Source organism: Purpureocillium takamizusanense, chromosome 2 (assembly GCF_022605165.1).
Source record: "Purpureocillium takamizusanense chromosome 2, complete sequence".
NCBI classification, from domain to species: domain Eukaryota; kingdom Fungi; phylum Ascomycota; class Sordariomycetes; order Hypocreales; family Ophiocordycipitaceae; genus Purpureocillium; species Purpureocillium takamizusanense.
In genome coordinates this window covers 2,523,843-2,537,257 of record NC_063069.1, presented here as the reverse complement: position 1 = coordinate 2,537,257, position 13,415 = coordinate 2,523,843, and the positions used below count along the sequence as shown (strand labels likewise).

The following is a 13,415-nucleotide window of genomic DNA, read 5'->3' as shown; positions in this document are numbered from 1 at the left end:
CATCGTCCAGCCAGCGGCCCCTCCACTCGGCTCCCCTCCCCTCTTCCATGCGACCTACATATACATATAGTTAGCGAACGATTACGAATAGGTATATAAACGCGCCCCCGCTTCCGTCTCTCACGCAGAAGGAAGCTCCAGAGCCGCTACCTAAAATAAAGAACGAACCACCTCGCCGCCATTTGCAAACCAACTCAACTCAAACCTGCCACCTACCTACCTGCAACACGAACCCATCCAACCATCACCACTACGTAGCCAAGAACGCTTCGAAACCTTCAGCAGAATAACAGGACAAGACCCCTACCTACGAATTTCCCTCCCAACGAAGAGAAAAAGAAAAAGAAAAACACAAAGATGCAGCCCGTCAACTACAACCACACCTCGTGCCCCAAGTGCGGCGCCGCCGCCGGCAACACCAAGACCTGCAGCAGCTGCGGCGCTGTGAGTCTCTCTCAACCTTCTTTCTCTCTCCCTATCCCTCTCTCTCCGTCCCCCTCTCTCTCTCGATCCTCCACTCCCACCCCCTCCCCATCTCGATCCTTCCCGCAGCATAATACATGCTCATCGCCCGTCTCTCCCCTCGCCTCACCTCTTCTCCCGCCCCTGTGTGTCTCGCCTCGCTCTTCCCATGCAGTTCCCATCCATTACCCTTCCCTCCCCCCAAGACATGCTCTCCGTATGAATGCCCGCCAACACCCCACCTACCTCGACGACAGCGCACCCGAGCGAAGGGTCAGGGGGCAGGCCCAAAACACACACACACACACACACCGAGAATCTATCGCATTTCTAACCGTGCCCATACGTAGACGTGCCCTAACTGAAGAAACCCGACCAGCCGGTTCGGTGGCTGCTACCCACCCCGCTCGTGCGGCTTATCCATCCCTACGGTGGTACCCCACGGGCGAGGGGGGAGGGGCCCGAGTTCGAGGGAACGAGAGGATGGTGATGATGTGACGATGACAAACGACGACGACGATAGTGATGAGGATGACGACAAGGATCAAGACGGCGGCGGCGGCGGCAGTGATAGCGGCGGTGGCTGGGGCAGGAGAGACTCGACTTTTCGGGCAGGGCGCTAGATCGTGCCGCATCGGGGGCGCAACGACTCCAGCAGGTCTTGCAGGTCTTTGGATGGTCCCGGGGCTGATTTGATTCGGGTGGTTTCGTTGGTGTAGAAGCAGGTACACTCACTCGTCCACGTAGAGCCGCCTAATGTATTCATGCTGCAAACACGACTACGTCGGCCTTGTCTCGAGCCTCATCACTGGTCCCTCCCTCAACGGACATTCACAGACAAGACACCACCAAGTGCATTCTGTTGGGCCCGCATCCCTCACACAAGCACACCGTCTGATACCACAAAGTCCAGCTTTACTATTGATGCTCCGTCCTGCTGTCTAAGTCACCAACACGGCCCAGCAGCTACAGAAGGAGAGAGGGTCGAGACTAACAGCAACATGCATGCACTACCATCAAACACACAAAGTCCCAACGACACAAGCACAATAACGCAACTAAGCAAAGTGTAAACGACGGCCCCAAGACAAATAAAAACAGATGTATGCAGCCGTCATCGGCGTGCCTCGAATCCCGGCACTTCCCAACAGGCGGCAAATCCACTACAGTCTCCATCCCGCTGTCCGATCGCTTTCTCCTCTGTCTCCCCAGGCCGCTGCAGAACAAAACAAACACATCCCAAGTCTCAGGCCCATCTCTCCGTTACGCAACAGATACATAAAACAATGGCATCGAGCCCACTCCTCCAGATGACGCAGGCGCGCAACACGCCGCCGCGGCCCGAGCCGTCCTTGCGTTCCCAGTCCACGCGGAACGAGAGGGCAGGCTGGCAGCCCCCCGGGGATATCGAACAGTGAGCACTCGTTACGCGCAGGCAAGCCGACGAGGCGGGCCCGAGTCAAACCGGCTAAGCGAGGCGTCGACGAGACGGTATCAAACCCCAAACTTTGAAAATCTTGCCATAGGCACGCTGGGCCCGCACCGTCGGGACCGTCCCAAACCCTGCCTGTCATCCGAACAACCCCGGCCAGAATTGAGCGTGGACTGGAAAGACGATTGATTGCATTACAAGGGTGACCGATGGATGCGAATAAAGAAACAGGTTGCTGTGTTTGTTATGGACGGGCTCGATCCCGGTCGACAACCCCCGCCTTACAAAACAAGGCACTTCTTGTGGCTGATCTTGCGGTTGCTGCGCGAGAGCAGAGCTGCACGCGTGGCATGCTCGAACACCTCGCGGACGCCCTCGTTGGTCTTGGCCGAGCACTCGAGGTACTTGTAGGCATCGATCTTCTTGCGAACCTCCTCACCCTGGATGAACAACGACATTAGCATCGCAACGATACGTAAACCGTCCGTGCCAGAAATTGCAGAGGGGGACTGGGCTCATTGAGAGCGACAGCATCTGACGTGGGCACGAGAGCAATGAACAATTCGGTGCTTACCTCTTCGGCAGTGACGGGCTTCTGGCTAGTCTTGCGCAGCTCCTCGGTGACCTTGGGGTCGTATCGCAGATCCTTCTTGCAGCCGACCAGGATGATCGGCAGGCCCTGGCAGAAGTGAAGGACTTCAGAGATCCACTACAAGCAAGGCACGGGCGTTAGCAGTTGAATCGTTGCCTGCACGTACGCCTCGCTGTGCGGGCAGCAGCAGTGACAGGAGGAACACCGTACCTTTTCCTGGACGTTGTCGAGGGAGTCGGGCGAGTCGATCGCGAAGCAGATCAGAATGACGTGAGAATCGGGGTACGAAAGGGGTCGGAGACGGTCGTAGTCTTCTTGGCCAGCCGTATCCCACAGGGCCAGCTCGACGTGCTTGCCATCAACCTCGACATCGGCGACATAGTTCTCGAAGACGGTGGGGACATAGACCTGCATCGCCAGCATCAGCAAATTCCGCCCAGACGACGATGCTATCGCAAGCCCCAGCCCGCCGCAGAAGCCAAGCGCGAAATGGCCGATGCCATGGGCTGCGTTGGCTTCCAAGACGTTGTGTTACTCCTTTTTGAGGCGGCGCGGCGGTCGGCGGGTGGAGAATCGGTAACAGGCAGGCAGGCAGGCAAGCGGGCAGGCAGGGGCTCGACGTTTGGCCAATTCTTACCTCGGGGAAGGTTCCCTTGGAGAAAACACTGCAGAAACGTCAGTAAAACGACCAGTGGCAAGGGGAGGCAGGCTTTGGCGATGGCATCTCGAGCGGAGGCGGTCGTGCGAGATACGAGCGAGCGGGCTGTGATTACGACTCGGGGAGGTGGCGGAGACGAGCTGAGCTAGGTACTCACATCAACAAGCAGGTTTTACCGCAGGCACCGTCGCCGACGATGACGAGCTTTCGGCGGATCTCAGCCATGGTATGTGCTTGTGTCGAGATGACGATGAATGCGAGGCGCGACGACGAAGAGCGAGGGCGTTGGCGGCTTGGGGATGCACGAGGGCAGGACAAACTGGGAGGCGGTGGTGGATGGAGGAAGAAAGAGGACGGACGTCAGAAGGGGGAAACGGGTCTGGTGGATGGTGACGGTGGGTGGCAGAGAATGGACGGGCTCGCTGCTCGGCTGGGCTGGGCTGGCTGGGCTACTTGACTGGAGTGGTGGTGGCCCTCTGCGCGTGCGCTGGACTAGGACCTGGCTGGACCTGGACCTGGACCTGGCCCTGGGCCGGGCAGGCTGGCGGGCGGGGAGTGGCTGCTAGGTTGGGGCCTCGCGGCCTTTGTCACTAGTACTTTGTGCTTGTTGCTTGACGCTGTGCTGATAGGAGCGTTAGGGAGGGGGGCAGCCCTGTCCAGCCAGGCCCGGGCGTGTTCGCCTTGGGCGCGACGGGACAGCTGGAGAATGGAACCTTGGAATTGGAACTGTAGTGGGCGCCCCAGTGCTGCTGTGCAGTGCAGTGTGCGCTGTGCTGCGCACCTCACAACCTGGTAAGCTGGGGCAGGCAGACGGGCGGTGGAAGAGAGAGGGGAGCGGCCTGGGGCGGTTGCCCGTGGGACCCGTGTCAGGCACCTCGAACACCCAATGAAGATGGAGGGGCTTCAACGCAGAGGGCCTGAAATGTGAAATGGGGACGGGAAGGCGGCTCACGGGGGGATACGCCCCGGTACCGTCCGGGTATCTCGTCGCATGCCCCGCGCCGTTGATGTACCTGTCTGCTAACAACGGGGGCTAGCTCGGGTCCAAGGGACTGTGTGCCTGGCTTGACCATGGGGGACCCGCAGCCTGGAGACAAACCACGCCGTCGTCTCCTTTTCCTGAGGCAGCCAGGCCCGCCCGAGGCGCCTCCCAAGTACAAAGTACCCGGTACCTGCTTCCGTCGTCACCTCGTCAATGGAACCGTGCCACCTACCCGACTGCCCTGCCTCACTCACGTCCATCATGTTCCAGCCTGCACTGCCTGCCCGCAGGTACACTGGAGGAGCAGCAGGACGGGACTCGTTCACTGAAGCGGCCGTTGGTTCTGGCCCGCCGCCGCGTTTCTGTGAAGCTTCACGTAGGTACTGTATCTACCTGTACCTTTAGTCGTAGGCAGGGGGGCACGTTTCTACCTACCTGTTGGGGACAAAGACGCTTTGTTTGTCACTACAAGGTGCGCTGGCCAATTCATCTGCAGCGCCGGCATATTGGTCCTCGGCAACGCTGGAGTGGCGGCTGATTATATGCGATGCAGGTCTTCTGGCACCGCGGGACTGGCCTGCAGCCAGGGATCGCCATCAAACCTACGAAGCACCGGGGGGCGCGAAAGCCGGTCAATTCAACCGTGGCCGTCCAACGGACAGACAGACGAATGGATGCCAAATGCCTTGCCCTGTCGGCCTCCGCCCAGCCAGTTAGTTTAGTGCACGACGAGTTGCTCCTCGCAGTCGTCGTCGCAGCAAGCGAGCAGCAGGGCAGTGCCATGCCAATGGATGCCATCCCATATCGGAGGCTGTGGGGGGTGGGAAGCTGCGGCCGCCAGTCCCAAGCTTTCAAGGTTCTGCCTGTTCCTTCCATCTTGGTCACTGAAGATTGGTGGGGCAACAGCGAACTCCCAAGGATGGGGGGATGGAGCCCTGCCTACGCCGGCACGTCCTGGCGTGATTTGCGCAGGCCCGGACATTCATTCATTACTGCAGGGCAGGCAAGAGCACAGCACACCTCAGCGCCTCGAGGGGGACGCTGTGCCACTGCAGCTGAGCAACCCCCCACGACGGGCCTTGGGATCTAGGATGAAGCCCTGAGAATAAAGTGGGCGACGGCGCAGGCCCTGGAAACGCCCAACACCAGGCTAGCGTAGTGCGATCGCCACCTACTTGGTGGTTTGTCGACCGATTTAATGGAACTCCGGATGAAGCTCTTGCACACATGGGGCAGCTCCACCGCAACAACAGTCAGTGCCTACAGGAGTATACCTAGGCAGTAATAGTAACGTATATGGCACCTCGCTGCAGCATCAAGTACTAATCAACGAGATACAGCGCCGCTCCCCAAGCGGCGCCGAGGCGCGCAGCTGTCGTGCGCCGTCACACCGACAGCTCAGGCCGAGGCGGGCAAAGCAGACCGGCGAGCCTCCGTCCTACGTAGGCGTACTCCGTACTGAGGTACCCTAATCATAAGGTAGGATGCCCTCGTGCGAGGCGGCAAAACAGTTGTACCTATCTTACCTTACGCAGCAAGGACGTACATACCTTACGAGTCGGTAAGTAGAATACGGAGTCATCGTGCTCGTCGGCGACCAAGCCCAGACCGCCCCATGACGACTCCGCCTGGGGACCAGGGACCGCTGTGGACAGGCAATGGACGTCGCTGCCGTCGGGTCGCCGACGCGGCCGTCGCTGCAGTTGGCTGTTGTCTCTCCAACAAGGCAGGACCAAGTACGTGCAGTACGCATGGGGAGCACGGCACACCCTGGTCACAGGGAAGGACCATCGACACACAAACACATGCAAAAACGCGTTCCGCGATGCGGACCGTTTGCATCCTGCGATTGCTCGGTTGCCACCTTATCAGGCTCTCTCTCTCTCTCTCTGGCCGTTGCCCAGGTAGCACTGGGCCCAGAAGCTCTGCTGTGGCACTGGCGTTGCGTCCCGACTCGCCACGCCCGCATGATGGATCGATCTCGCCAGGCCAAGGCATCGTTTGCCGTGCCCCGCGCTGGGGCCTCCAAAGTCCTAGATGCGCCTCACATCATCAGGAGGCCGCAGGACTTTGCCAGCGAAACACGGGCCTTGGCCGCACGTGATGCGCCACGATGACGCTGAGTCCTGCTGGATACGAGAAAGGATGGCACTCGGCCGTTTTATTGGCGAATGTGATGCAGTGCAGTGAGATTGAGTCCTGTGAGAGTCCAGCGCAAGAATGATTGCACGTGCTCTGTCTGTCAATTGAGAGGTGCGTCACGTAGGAGAAGGGCCATGGAGATGTCGGGCTGCACGCCGTCATTGAAATCCGTGCGACTCGGAGCCAGCGGTGTAATGGCAGGCAGTGGGCGTGCAGGACTATGATGCAATTTCCACTGGAATCCCACCATCATACTGGGCATCATTATGAGCCTTCTCTAGATGGTGTCTGGCGTTACGCGTAGGGGCTCGTTCGTCATCTGCGCGCAGGAGAAGCGTCCTCATAAGTTGCCTACCCTATATCGTTTGACAGCACCGTGTGAAAACCCGACATGTCAAGTCCTTGCACCGTGACGGCTAATTCCGCAGCTCCAATGAGAATTTCCAGGCCGGTCCAGCAAGCCTCTCGAATCTCGACGCACGCGATCGTCGACTGCAGCGCCCTACAGCCCAACTCCCACACGACGGGCGCCGGCCAGACTCGACTCCCACACGGCAGGACGAGCCAATTGACCTAGCGGCCGGTCCACCATGCAGAAGCTTTTCAAGCGAACCGCTCAGGCACAGCGCCAGGCCGGCCGCCGCGCACGACAGCGAGTCAACCAGGAGGCCATCGACACCCGGATACGCAATCGCCAGACGCTGCAGGCCGCCGTCTCCGAGGTCAGGCAGAATCTCAAGGATGCGAAGCGTGCGCGGCAGGAAGACTGGGAGATGGGGCCCCTGGCGCCTAAGCGCGACCTGGGCTTCAACAACTACGGCGCCTTCACGGAGAACGCACGGCAGGACTGGTCCAACTATGGGCTGTACCAGCTCCCGCCAAGGGTCGTTGAGCAGCGGTGCGCCTGGGCCGGGGGTGTGAAGCAACTCAACCTCGCGCCGCAGGACCGCGTTGTCATCATGGACGGGCCCGATAAGGGCAAAATCGACAGGATCAAGGCGGTCCACGCAGGGAACGGCACCGTCACTTTAGAAACGCACCACAGGGTAGGCCTTGCTTGAAAGTTTGGGGACTGGTGAAATACGGAATACTGACGGTAGCCCCCATCTAGGCGCTTGCAGTCGGCATGTTTGGCAATCCTGCGCGGTCACAAGCGATGCCCATATCCATCAACTCCATCCGGCTCGTCTATCCCATACGGAACCCCGAGACGGGCGTCACTCGCGACGTGATCATCAACCAGCTCAAGGCCGTGCCGCCGAACATGCAGTCGGACAACATGACGCTGGACCGCTGGGAGTACGGCAAGAAGTGGGATCGGCTGGTGCCGGGTATCAACGTCGTGATCCCTTGGCCCGAGGTCGAGGCCCCCGAGTACGAGGCCATGCCCGCCGACACGGTCCGGGATCAGGTCGAGGACCGCACATTTCACTACGGTCTGCTGGCGCCACCCATGCCGGAGGGGGTGGTGGACGAGCTGCGAAACAAGTACTCGAGGTTCCGTACTAGGCATGAGCCCTGGTACATCGAGGAGAAGAACACGCTGGAGGCTATTGAGGCTGGACAAGATGACGCTGCCAGGTTGATGCAGACGCCTCTGCAGGAGTTCCACGAGATGCAGCGAGAGATTCGCGACTCGCAGGGCGAGCCCGAGCTCAGCGTGGAGATGCTGGAGAAGCTGGGCCAGATCATGGCGCAAAAGAAGGCGGCGGCGCTGGAGCAGGCCGGCGTGTCCGAGGTCTCGGAGGGGACGTCGCCTGCGCCGGGGCCTCAGTGAGGCGTTGGGGCGCGGCCGGCATGAGGACATGGCCTTGTACTAGTAGTAGACATGTGGAAGATTCTGTACATGACGATCTTGCAAGACACGCGAGACATTCTTGGCGACTGGCCCAGACCGGTAGCCGTGCCTTTTAAGACCTGGACTAACTCGGGGGCGTGCTGCTGCTCGCAGGCGGCTTGCGCCGGGTCATTCTACTACAAGTAGGCGTGTGAAGCCATGCCTCGGTGGCGGCCAACGACATTTCGGCGAAAGTGTCTTGCGGGCTGCCTCGGGTTCGTCAAAAGGGCAGTGCCAGCACACACGGGTTCGAGACAAGTGACGTCTTCTTTCCTGACGACAAGTGGTTCACGCGAATCGTGCGTTTGGCCGGGCGTCTCGCTCCCTTGCAGACCAATGGCAGGCTGCTTGGGTCGGGTCTCATCATTTCGGGCCCCGTCAACGAATGCACGGAGGGATACTGCGCTCTTAGCTCTTCTCTCTCTTGCTTCGGATCCGGCCGCCGGCCATCGTGGGGGGGGGGTTCCAATTGCTAGTACTACCTAGTAACTAGCTACGTACGAACTTGTACCTCAGCCACCCACACCCCGGGCCAAATGGGCTCGGCGAACGAGCTCTCTCACAAGCTCCAAGGCAACCATACCGGTGACTTTTGCGGCCGCATCGGCTGCGGTGAAGAGGCTAAGGGAGGCAAGAGAGGTCCAGGCAGTCGGTGCGAATAGGGAGGTGCCCACGCAAAGTGCGTGAGTGAGCGAGCGGCTTTGGGAGCTCAGTGTCATCGAGAACCATGTTTCCCCATCGGATGGAGAGAATATACATACATGCACCGGCTGGCTAGCTAGCTACCTAGCTAGCTGTCAGAACCCTTTACTGAGGTACAGTACAAGAAGGAAGAGTACTATGTGACTTTACCGTCCCGCGGCCGGCGACGACGACGACGACGGCGACCCCTCCCCCACTACGTGCTAACGTTAACAACGCCGCCACCGATCTGCGGGCCACGATAAGAAGAAGCAAGCTTCCGCAGAACTAGGCGTCGACCCTGACGGAGCTTCTCTCCCCTCCTTCTTCCCTTTTTTTTCTTCTTCTTTTTACACTTCTGCTGCCTGCCTCATTCCTCTTCTTCGTTTCCTACCGCCTTGGCCCTTCTCCCCACGGGTTGTACAGCAGCAGCACCTGAGCTGAGCTGAGCTGAGCTGAGCTGGGGCAGGGAATTCGGCCTCTCCCCCTCACGCACAACCCTCCGACCGCTCCGACGCGCATATCGCCGGTCAGTTCCCGTCAGCCAGTCAGTCGGCCGGCAAGTCGCCATGTCTCACACGCACGCCCACAACGGCGGCGGCGGCGGCGGCGGCGGCGCCTCGCACTCACACGAGGGTGCAGTCGGCTTCAACGCCCAGGAGCACGGTCACTCGCACGAGATTCTCGACGGGCCGGGCAGCTACGTCGGCCGCGAGATGCCCATCGTCGAGGGGCGCAACTGGTCCGAGCGGGCCTTTACCATCGGAATCGGAGGGTACGTACGTGTGCGTGTGCGTGTGTGTGTGCTTGTGTGTATGTGCCTTGGTTGTATATAATATCCCCCGCTTGATCCCCTGGCCGAGGTTCCCGCATCGAAAGGAGGACTCGGCTCTTCCCGGTCTCCCCCCGCAAAAAAAGACAATCGTCGGAAAAGGGAGAAAGGGAGAGGGGGGAAGGGGGAGCTGGGGCGGCTAGCCCTCGGGGTGCAATGAAGAAGAAGAAGAAGAAGAAGAAGAAGAAGAAGAAGAAGAAGAAGAAGAAGATGATGATGATGAACCGTCGGCGGGCTGACTGACAGATAAACACCACGCACCCCTCCTCTAGACCCGTCGGCTCCGGCAAGACGGCGCTCATGCTGGCGCTCTGCCTCGCGCTGCGCGAAAGGTACTCCCTCGCGGCCGTGACCAACGACATCTTCACGCGCGAGGACGCGGAGTTCCTGACGCGCCACGCCGCCCTCCCGCCGGAGCGCATCCGCGCCATCGAGACGGGCGGCTGCCCGCACGCCGCCGTGCGCGAGGACATTTCCGCCAACCTCGCCGCGCTCGAGGACCTGCACGCGCGCTTCATCGACGGCGGGACCGACCTCTTGCTCATCGAGTCGGGCGGCGACAACCTCGCCGCCAACTACTCGCGCGAGCTCGCCGACTTCATCATCTACGTCATCGACGTGAGCGGCGGCGACAAGGTGCCACGCAAGGGCGGGCCCGGCATCACCCAAAGTGACCTCCTCGTCGTCAACAAGACGGACCTGGCCGAGCTGGTGGGCGCCGACCTCGGCGTCATGGAGCGCGACGCCCGCAAGATGCGCGAGGGCGGGCCCACCGTCTTCGCCCAGGTCAAGAAGGGCGTCGGCGTCGACCACATCGTCAACTTGATCCTGAGCGCGTGGAAGGCCAGCGGCGCTGAGGAGGAGCGGAAGAGCAAGGGCGGGCCGCGACCGACCGAGGGGCTGGACGCGCTGAAGAAGTAGGAGCAGCAGCAGCAGTAGCAGGCTTGACGCACAAAACACGTCACACATAGTATGACCTGGATACGGGAAGGAAGGAGAGGGGGAAAAAGCCGGAAGAGAAAGAAGAAGAAAAAAGTATGAATCATGGCCAACGATCAAGACATATCTCCCTGTCGAATCCACACGTCTTTTGGTATATGCGTCTATATGTGTCCATCAAGTCGTTCATTCCATCATGACATCTTCGCTATCCTCCTTCTGCGCACCCGCGTCGACCGCCTCCAGCAGCCGCCCCCTGACGGGCTCCGACTCGCGCGGCCAGACGCGCTTGTAGAGGCTCACGCCGACCGCGTCCTGAGGGTTGATGCGCCCGTCAAACGTCGCCTTGAAGTAGCCGTGCGTGCCCAGCGGCTCCTTGATGTACCCGCTCCGGCCGCGCCGCGTCCACAGCGGCATCGCCTTGAACCACTCCACGTCCTCGCGGTTGAAGAACATGTACCGCACCGTCACGATCTTCTTGTGAATGTGGTACGGGTGGCCCGTGAGGATCACCCGTTTGGCCACCACCCTCGCCGTCGATGGCGGCAGCGCCGTGCCAGTGCCGATAAGCTTGAGGCCCACGTCCGCCTCCTCTTCCTCCTCGTTCCCAGACGCGGCGGCGCCCGGCACCGTCCTCTTGAAAAACATGGCCGGGACCGCGCCCCACGTTACCGGGCCCATGAAGGTCGCGATGACCGACTGCCCAGGGTGCACGTACCGGCAAAACTTGTGCACGTCGTTGGGCGTCGAGCCCGACTGCGAGAGGACAGGCTTGATGACCATCCTGCGCGGGCCGCACTGCACGATCAGCTCCTCCTTGGACTTGACCGACCTGGTGTAGTCGGAGCTCAGGTTGAACAGGTAGTTGACCGCCGTCTTCTTGTTCTCGTGCCGCAGGAGCGAGAAGAGCGTGACGGGGCAGCTCGGGTCGTACGTCTTCTCCATGGCGGCCGGGACGCCCTTGATGTAGACGTGCACCCGCGCACCGGGCTCGACGCCGCCTACCAGCGCCTCCCTGATCGACTTTGACCGGGACGCGTTGTAGTCGGGGATCTGCAGCAGCCGCCGCCAGTCCTCGGGCTCGTGGGCGCGGTCCTCATCCTCCTGCCAGGGGCTTGTCCGGAGGCTCTTCAGGCCGCGGTACCGGGCTAGCCGCTCTCGCGCCAGCACGTGGGGATGCAGCTCGATCTCGTCGGGGAACTCCTTGTCGTCCTCGACCTCGTCACGCTTCCGCGCGCGGTACTGCTTGAGCTGCTCAGCGTCCTCGTTCTCGTCGAGCTCCTCCATCATCTCTGATTGCGGGTACTCTGACGGCCCGGCCTCGGTCGGCTCCGGTTGGGCATATCCCTCGATGCCATCCTCTGCACCGACTTCCTCGTCCTCATCCTTGCCGTCGTCCATTTCGACGTCCTCCATGTCCGAGCCCGAATCGGAAACGTCGTCCAGGTACCACGCAGCCTGATAGTTGGACGTGCCCTTAGGTACGCGCTTCTTGACCTTGCGCGCCTCCTCTTCCTCGTCGGTAAAGTAGTGGTGATCATCAAGCAAGACGCCCTTTTTGCTTCCGGTGATGGTAGACATGGCGCCGTCCTCGTCGTCGTCGGCGTCCATGACGACATCGTCGGGCGCCAGCTCATCCAAATCGTCCTGGTCCGCCGTCGGCTCCTCGAGCAGCGTCTCCGCGCCGGCCTCGACCGTCGCGTCCTCGCCCTTCTTGGTCGTCCTCGGCAGCGGCGCGGCAACAATCTTTTGAATCTGATAGGTGCCCCAGTCGCCGATCTGGACCAGGCGGTCCGCCTTTAAACCCCGTCCGCGCACTACGCCGGTGATGATGGTGGGATCCGAGTCGTGGTATGCAAACTTGACGTCCTCGGCCAGCATCCAGCTCCTGTCGTCTCTCCATCGGATGCCCTTGGGTGTCGTGCTGCAGAGTGAGCGCACCAAGTTGGCGCACTCTTGTCGGTTATCGAGGCTGTACACCTTTTCCTGCTCCGGGTGAAAGTGCGTGATGAAAGACTTGAGCGAGGTCACGACCGCCTGCTTCTGCTTGGCAGGCTCCACCTTGTCTAGGTGCTGGACGATGGTGAAGAGGGTGGACAGGCCCTGGCTCTCGACGCTGCGCAGGATGAGCTCTCCTAGCGCGTCGACCTCCTCGTCGGCGGACAAGACGACGACGACAAAGTCGGCGACGCGGGCGGCATCGAGGCAGGCGCTCAGGTCCCTCTTGAGCGGGACATAGTGAAGCTTTTGCTTGAAGCGGTCGACCGTGACCCGGAAGTTGCCGTCGCGGACGTCGGCTTCGATGTCGAGGCTGCCATTGAGCTCCCGGACAGCGGCCTTGGCGTCGCCGTCGGCGCAAAGGGGAAGAACGGCAACGACGCGAGGGGCACCGTCGCGGCCGGAGAAGATGGAGTTCTCCTTGAGGTGCTCCTTGTGCTTGGAGAGGCGGGCCTGCTTGGCCTGGTTGCGGCGGTCGAACTTGGACATAACTTGCTGATGCGGCGTCTTCCGCTGGCCGCGCTCGTTGGGGACCTTGCCTGAAGTCATGGCGTTAGACGGAACGACGAGCAGGCTGAGCTCGGGGACATACCCTTGGCACGGTCTCTCAGCTCGTGCTTGGAGGCAGCCTTGGACTTGAAGGGCTTGTGCGACACCTTTGTGGTGGGGCGGTGCGAGTGGGCGACCGCGACAGGCATCTTGCTGTCGCCGCCTGCTTTGAAGCGGAACGGAAGCGACGCCAGGATGAGATCGAAGGGCGTCTGCCGGAGGTAACGGGGACGGTTGGGCTCGAGACAGGTGCCGTGAACGGTCTGGGAATGCTGACCATCTGCCAACAGATAAATGGCGGTGCGGGTGCG

The 13,415-nt window shown here is 60.9% G+C and overlaps 4 protein-coding genes across 5 annotated transcripts; 2 read left to right on the top strand and 2 right to left on the bottom strand.

The window, feature by feature from the left end:
- Positions 1–2,175: 2,175 nt before the first annotated feature.
- RHO1 (GTP-binding protein Rho1) lies at positions 2,176–3,369 on the bottom strand (the record flags this gene model as incomplete). The annotated part of the gene is made up of 5 exons (XM_047983615.1): positions 2,176–2,334; positions 2,469–2,603; positions 2,697–2,894; positions 3,124–3,151; positions 3,302–3,369. The coding sequence occupies 5 exons, from the start codon at positions 3,367–3,369 to the stop codon at positions 2,176–2,178; spliced, it is 588 nt and encodes a 195-aa protein (XP_047839587.1).
- Positions 3,370–6,724: 3,355 nt separating this feature from the next.
- Positions 6,725–8,151, top strand: JDV02_002574 (uncharacterized protein). The gene is made up of 2 exons (XM_047983614.1): positions 6,725–7,314; positions 7,380–8,151. The coding sequence occupies exons 1-2, from the start codon at positions 6,859–6,861 to the stop codon at positions 8,043–8,045; spliced, it is 1,122 nt and encodes a 373-aa protein (XP_047839586.1). The 5' UTR covers positions 6,725–6,858; the 3' UTR covers positions 8,046–8,151.
- Positions 8,152–8,851: 700 nt separating this feature from the next.
- On the top strand, positions 8,852–10,727 carry JDV02_002573 (uncharacterized protein). 2 transcript variants are annotated; one of them, XM_047983612.1, is made up of 2 exons: positions 8,852–9,561; positions 9,891–10,727. In XM_047983612.1, the coding sequence occupies exons 1-2, from the start codon at positions 9,356–9,358 to the stop codon at positions 10,537–10,539; spliced, it is 855 nt and encodes a 284-aa protein (XP_047839584.1). In that variant the 5' UTR covers positions 8,852–9,355; the 3' UTR covers positions 10,540–10,727. The 2 variants fall into 2 exon arrangements, with proteins under 2 accessions (XP_047839584.1, XP_047839585.1); XM_047983613.1 differs by lacking the exon at positions 8,852–9,561 and having other exon boundaries at positions 9,838–10,727.
- Positions 10,686–13,371, bottom strand: TSR1 (ribosome biogenesis protein tsr1). Its single transcript, XM_047983611.1, has 2 exons — positions 13,148–13,371; positions 10,686–13,094 (listed from the first exon to the last, which is right to left on the bottom strand). The coding sequence occupies exons 1-2, from the start codon at positions 13,251–13,253 to the stop codon at positions 10,744–10,746; spliced, it is 2,457 nt and encodes an 818-aa protein (XP_047839583.1). The 5' UTR covers positions 13,254–13,371; the 3' UTR covers positions 10,686–10,743.
- Positions 13,372–13,415: the final 44 nt, after the last annotated feature.

Coding starts and splice junctions, on each gene's coding strand:
- JDV02_002574 (XM_047983614.1), top strand. CDS start 6,859: ATGCAGAAGCTTTTCAAGCGAACCGCTCAGGCACAGCGCCAGGCCGGC. Junction 7,315..7,379: donor CTTTAGAAACGCACCACAGG/GTAGGCCTTGCT, acceptor GCCCCCATCTAG/GCGCTTGCAGTCGGCATGTT.
- JDV02_002573 (XM_047983612.1), top strand. CDS start 9,356: ATGTCTCACACGCACGCCCACAACGGCGGCGGCGGCGGCGGCGGCGGC. Junction 9,562..9,890: donor TTTACCATCGGAATCGGAGG/GTACGTACGTGT, acceptor CCCCTCCTCTAG/ACCCGTCGGCTCCGGCAAGA.
- TSR1 (XM_047983611.1), bottom strand. CDS start 13,253: ATGCCTGTCGCGGTCGCCCACTCGCACCGCCCCACCACAAAGGTGTCG. Junction 13,095..13,147: donor GCTGAGAGACCGTGCCAAGG/GTATGTCCCCGA, acceptor CCATGACTTCAG/GCAAGGTCCCCAACGAGCGC.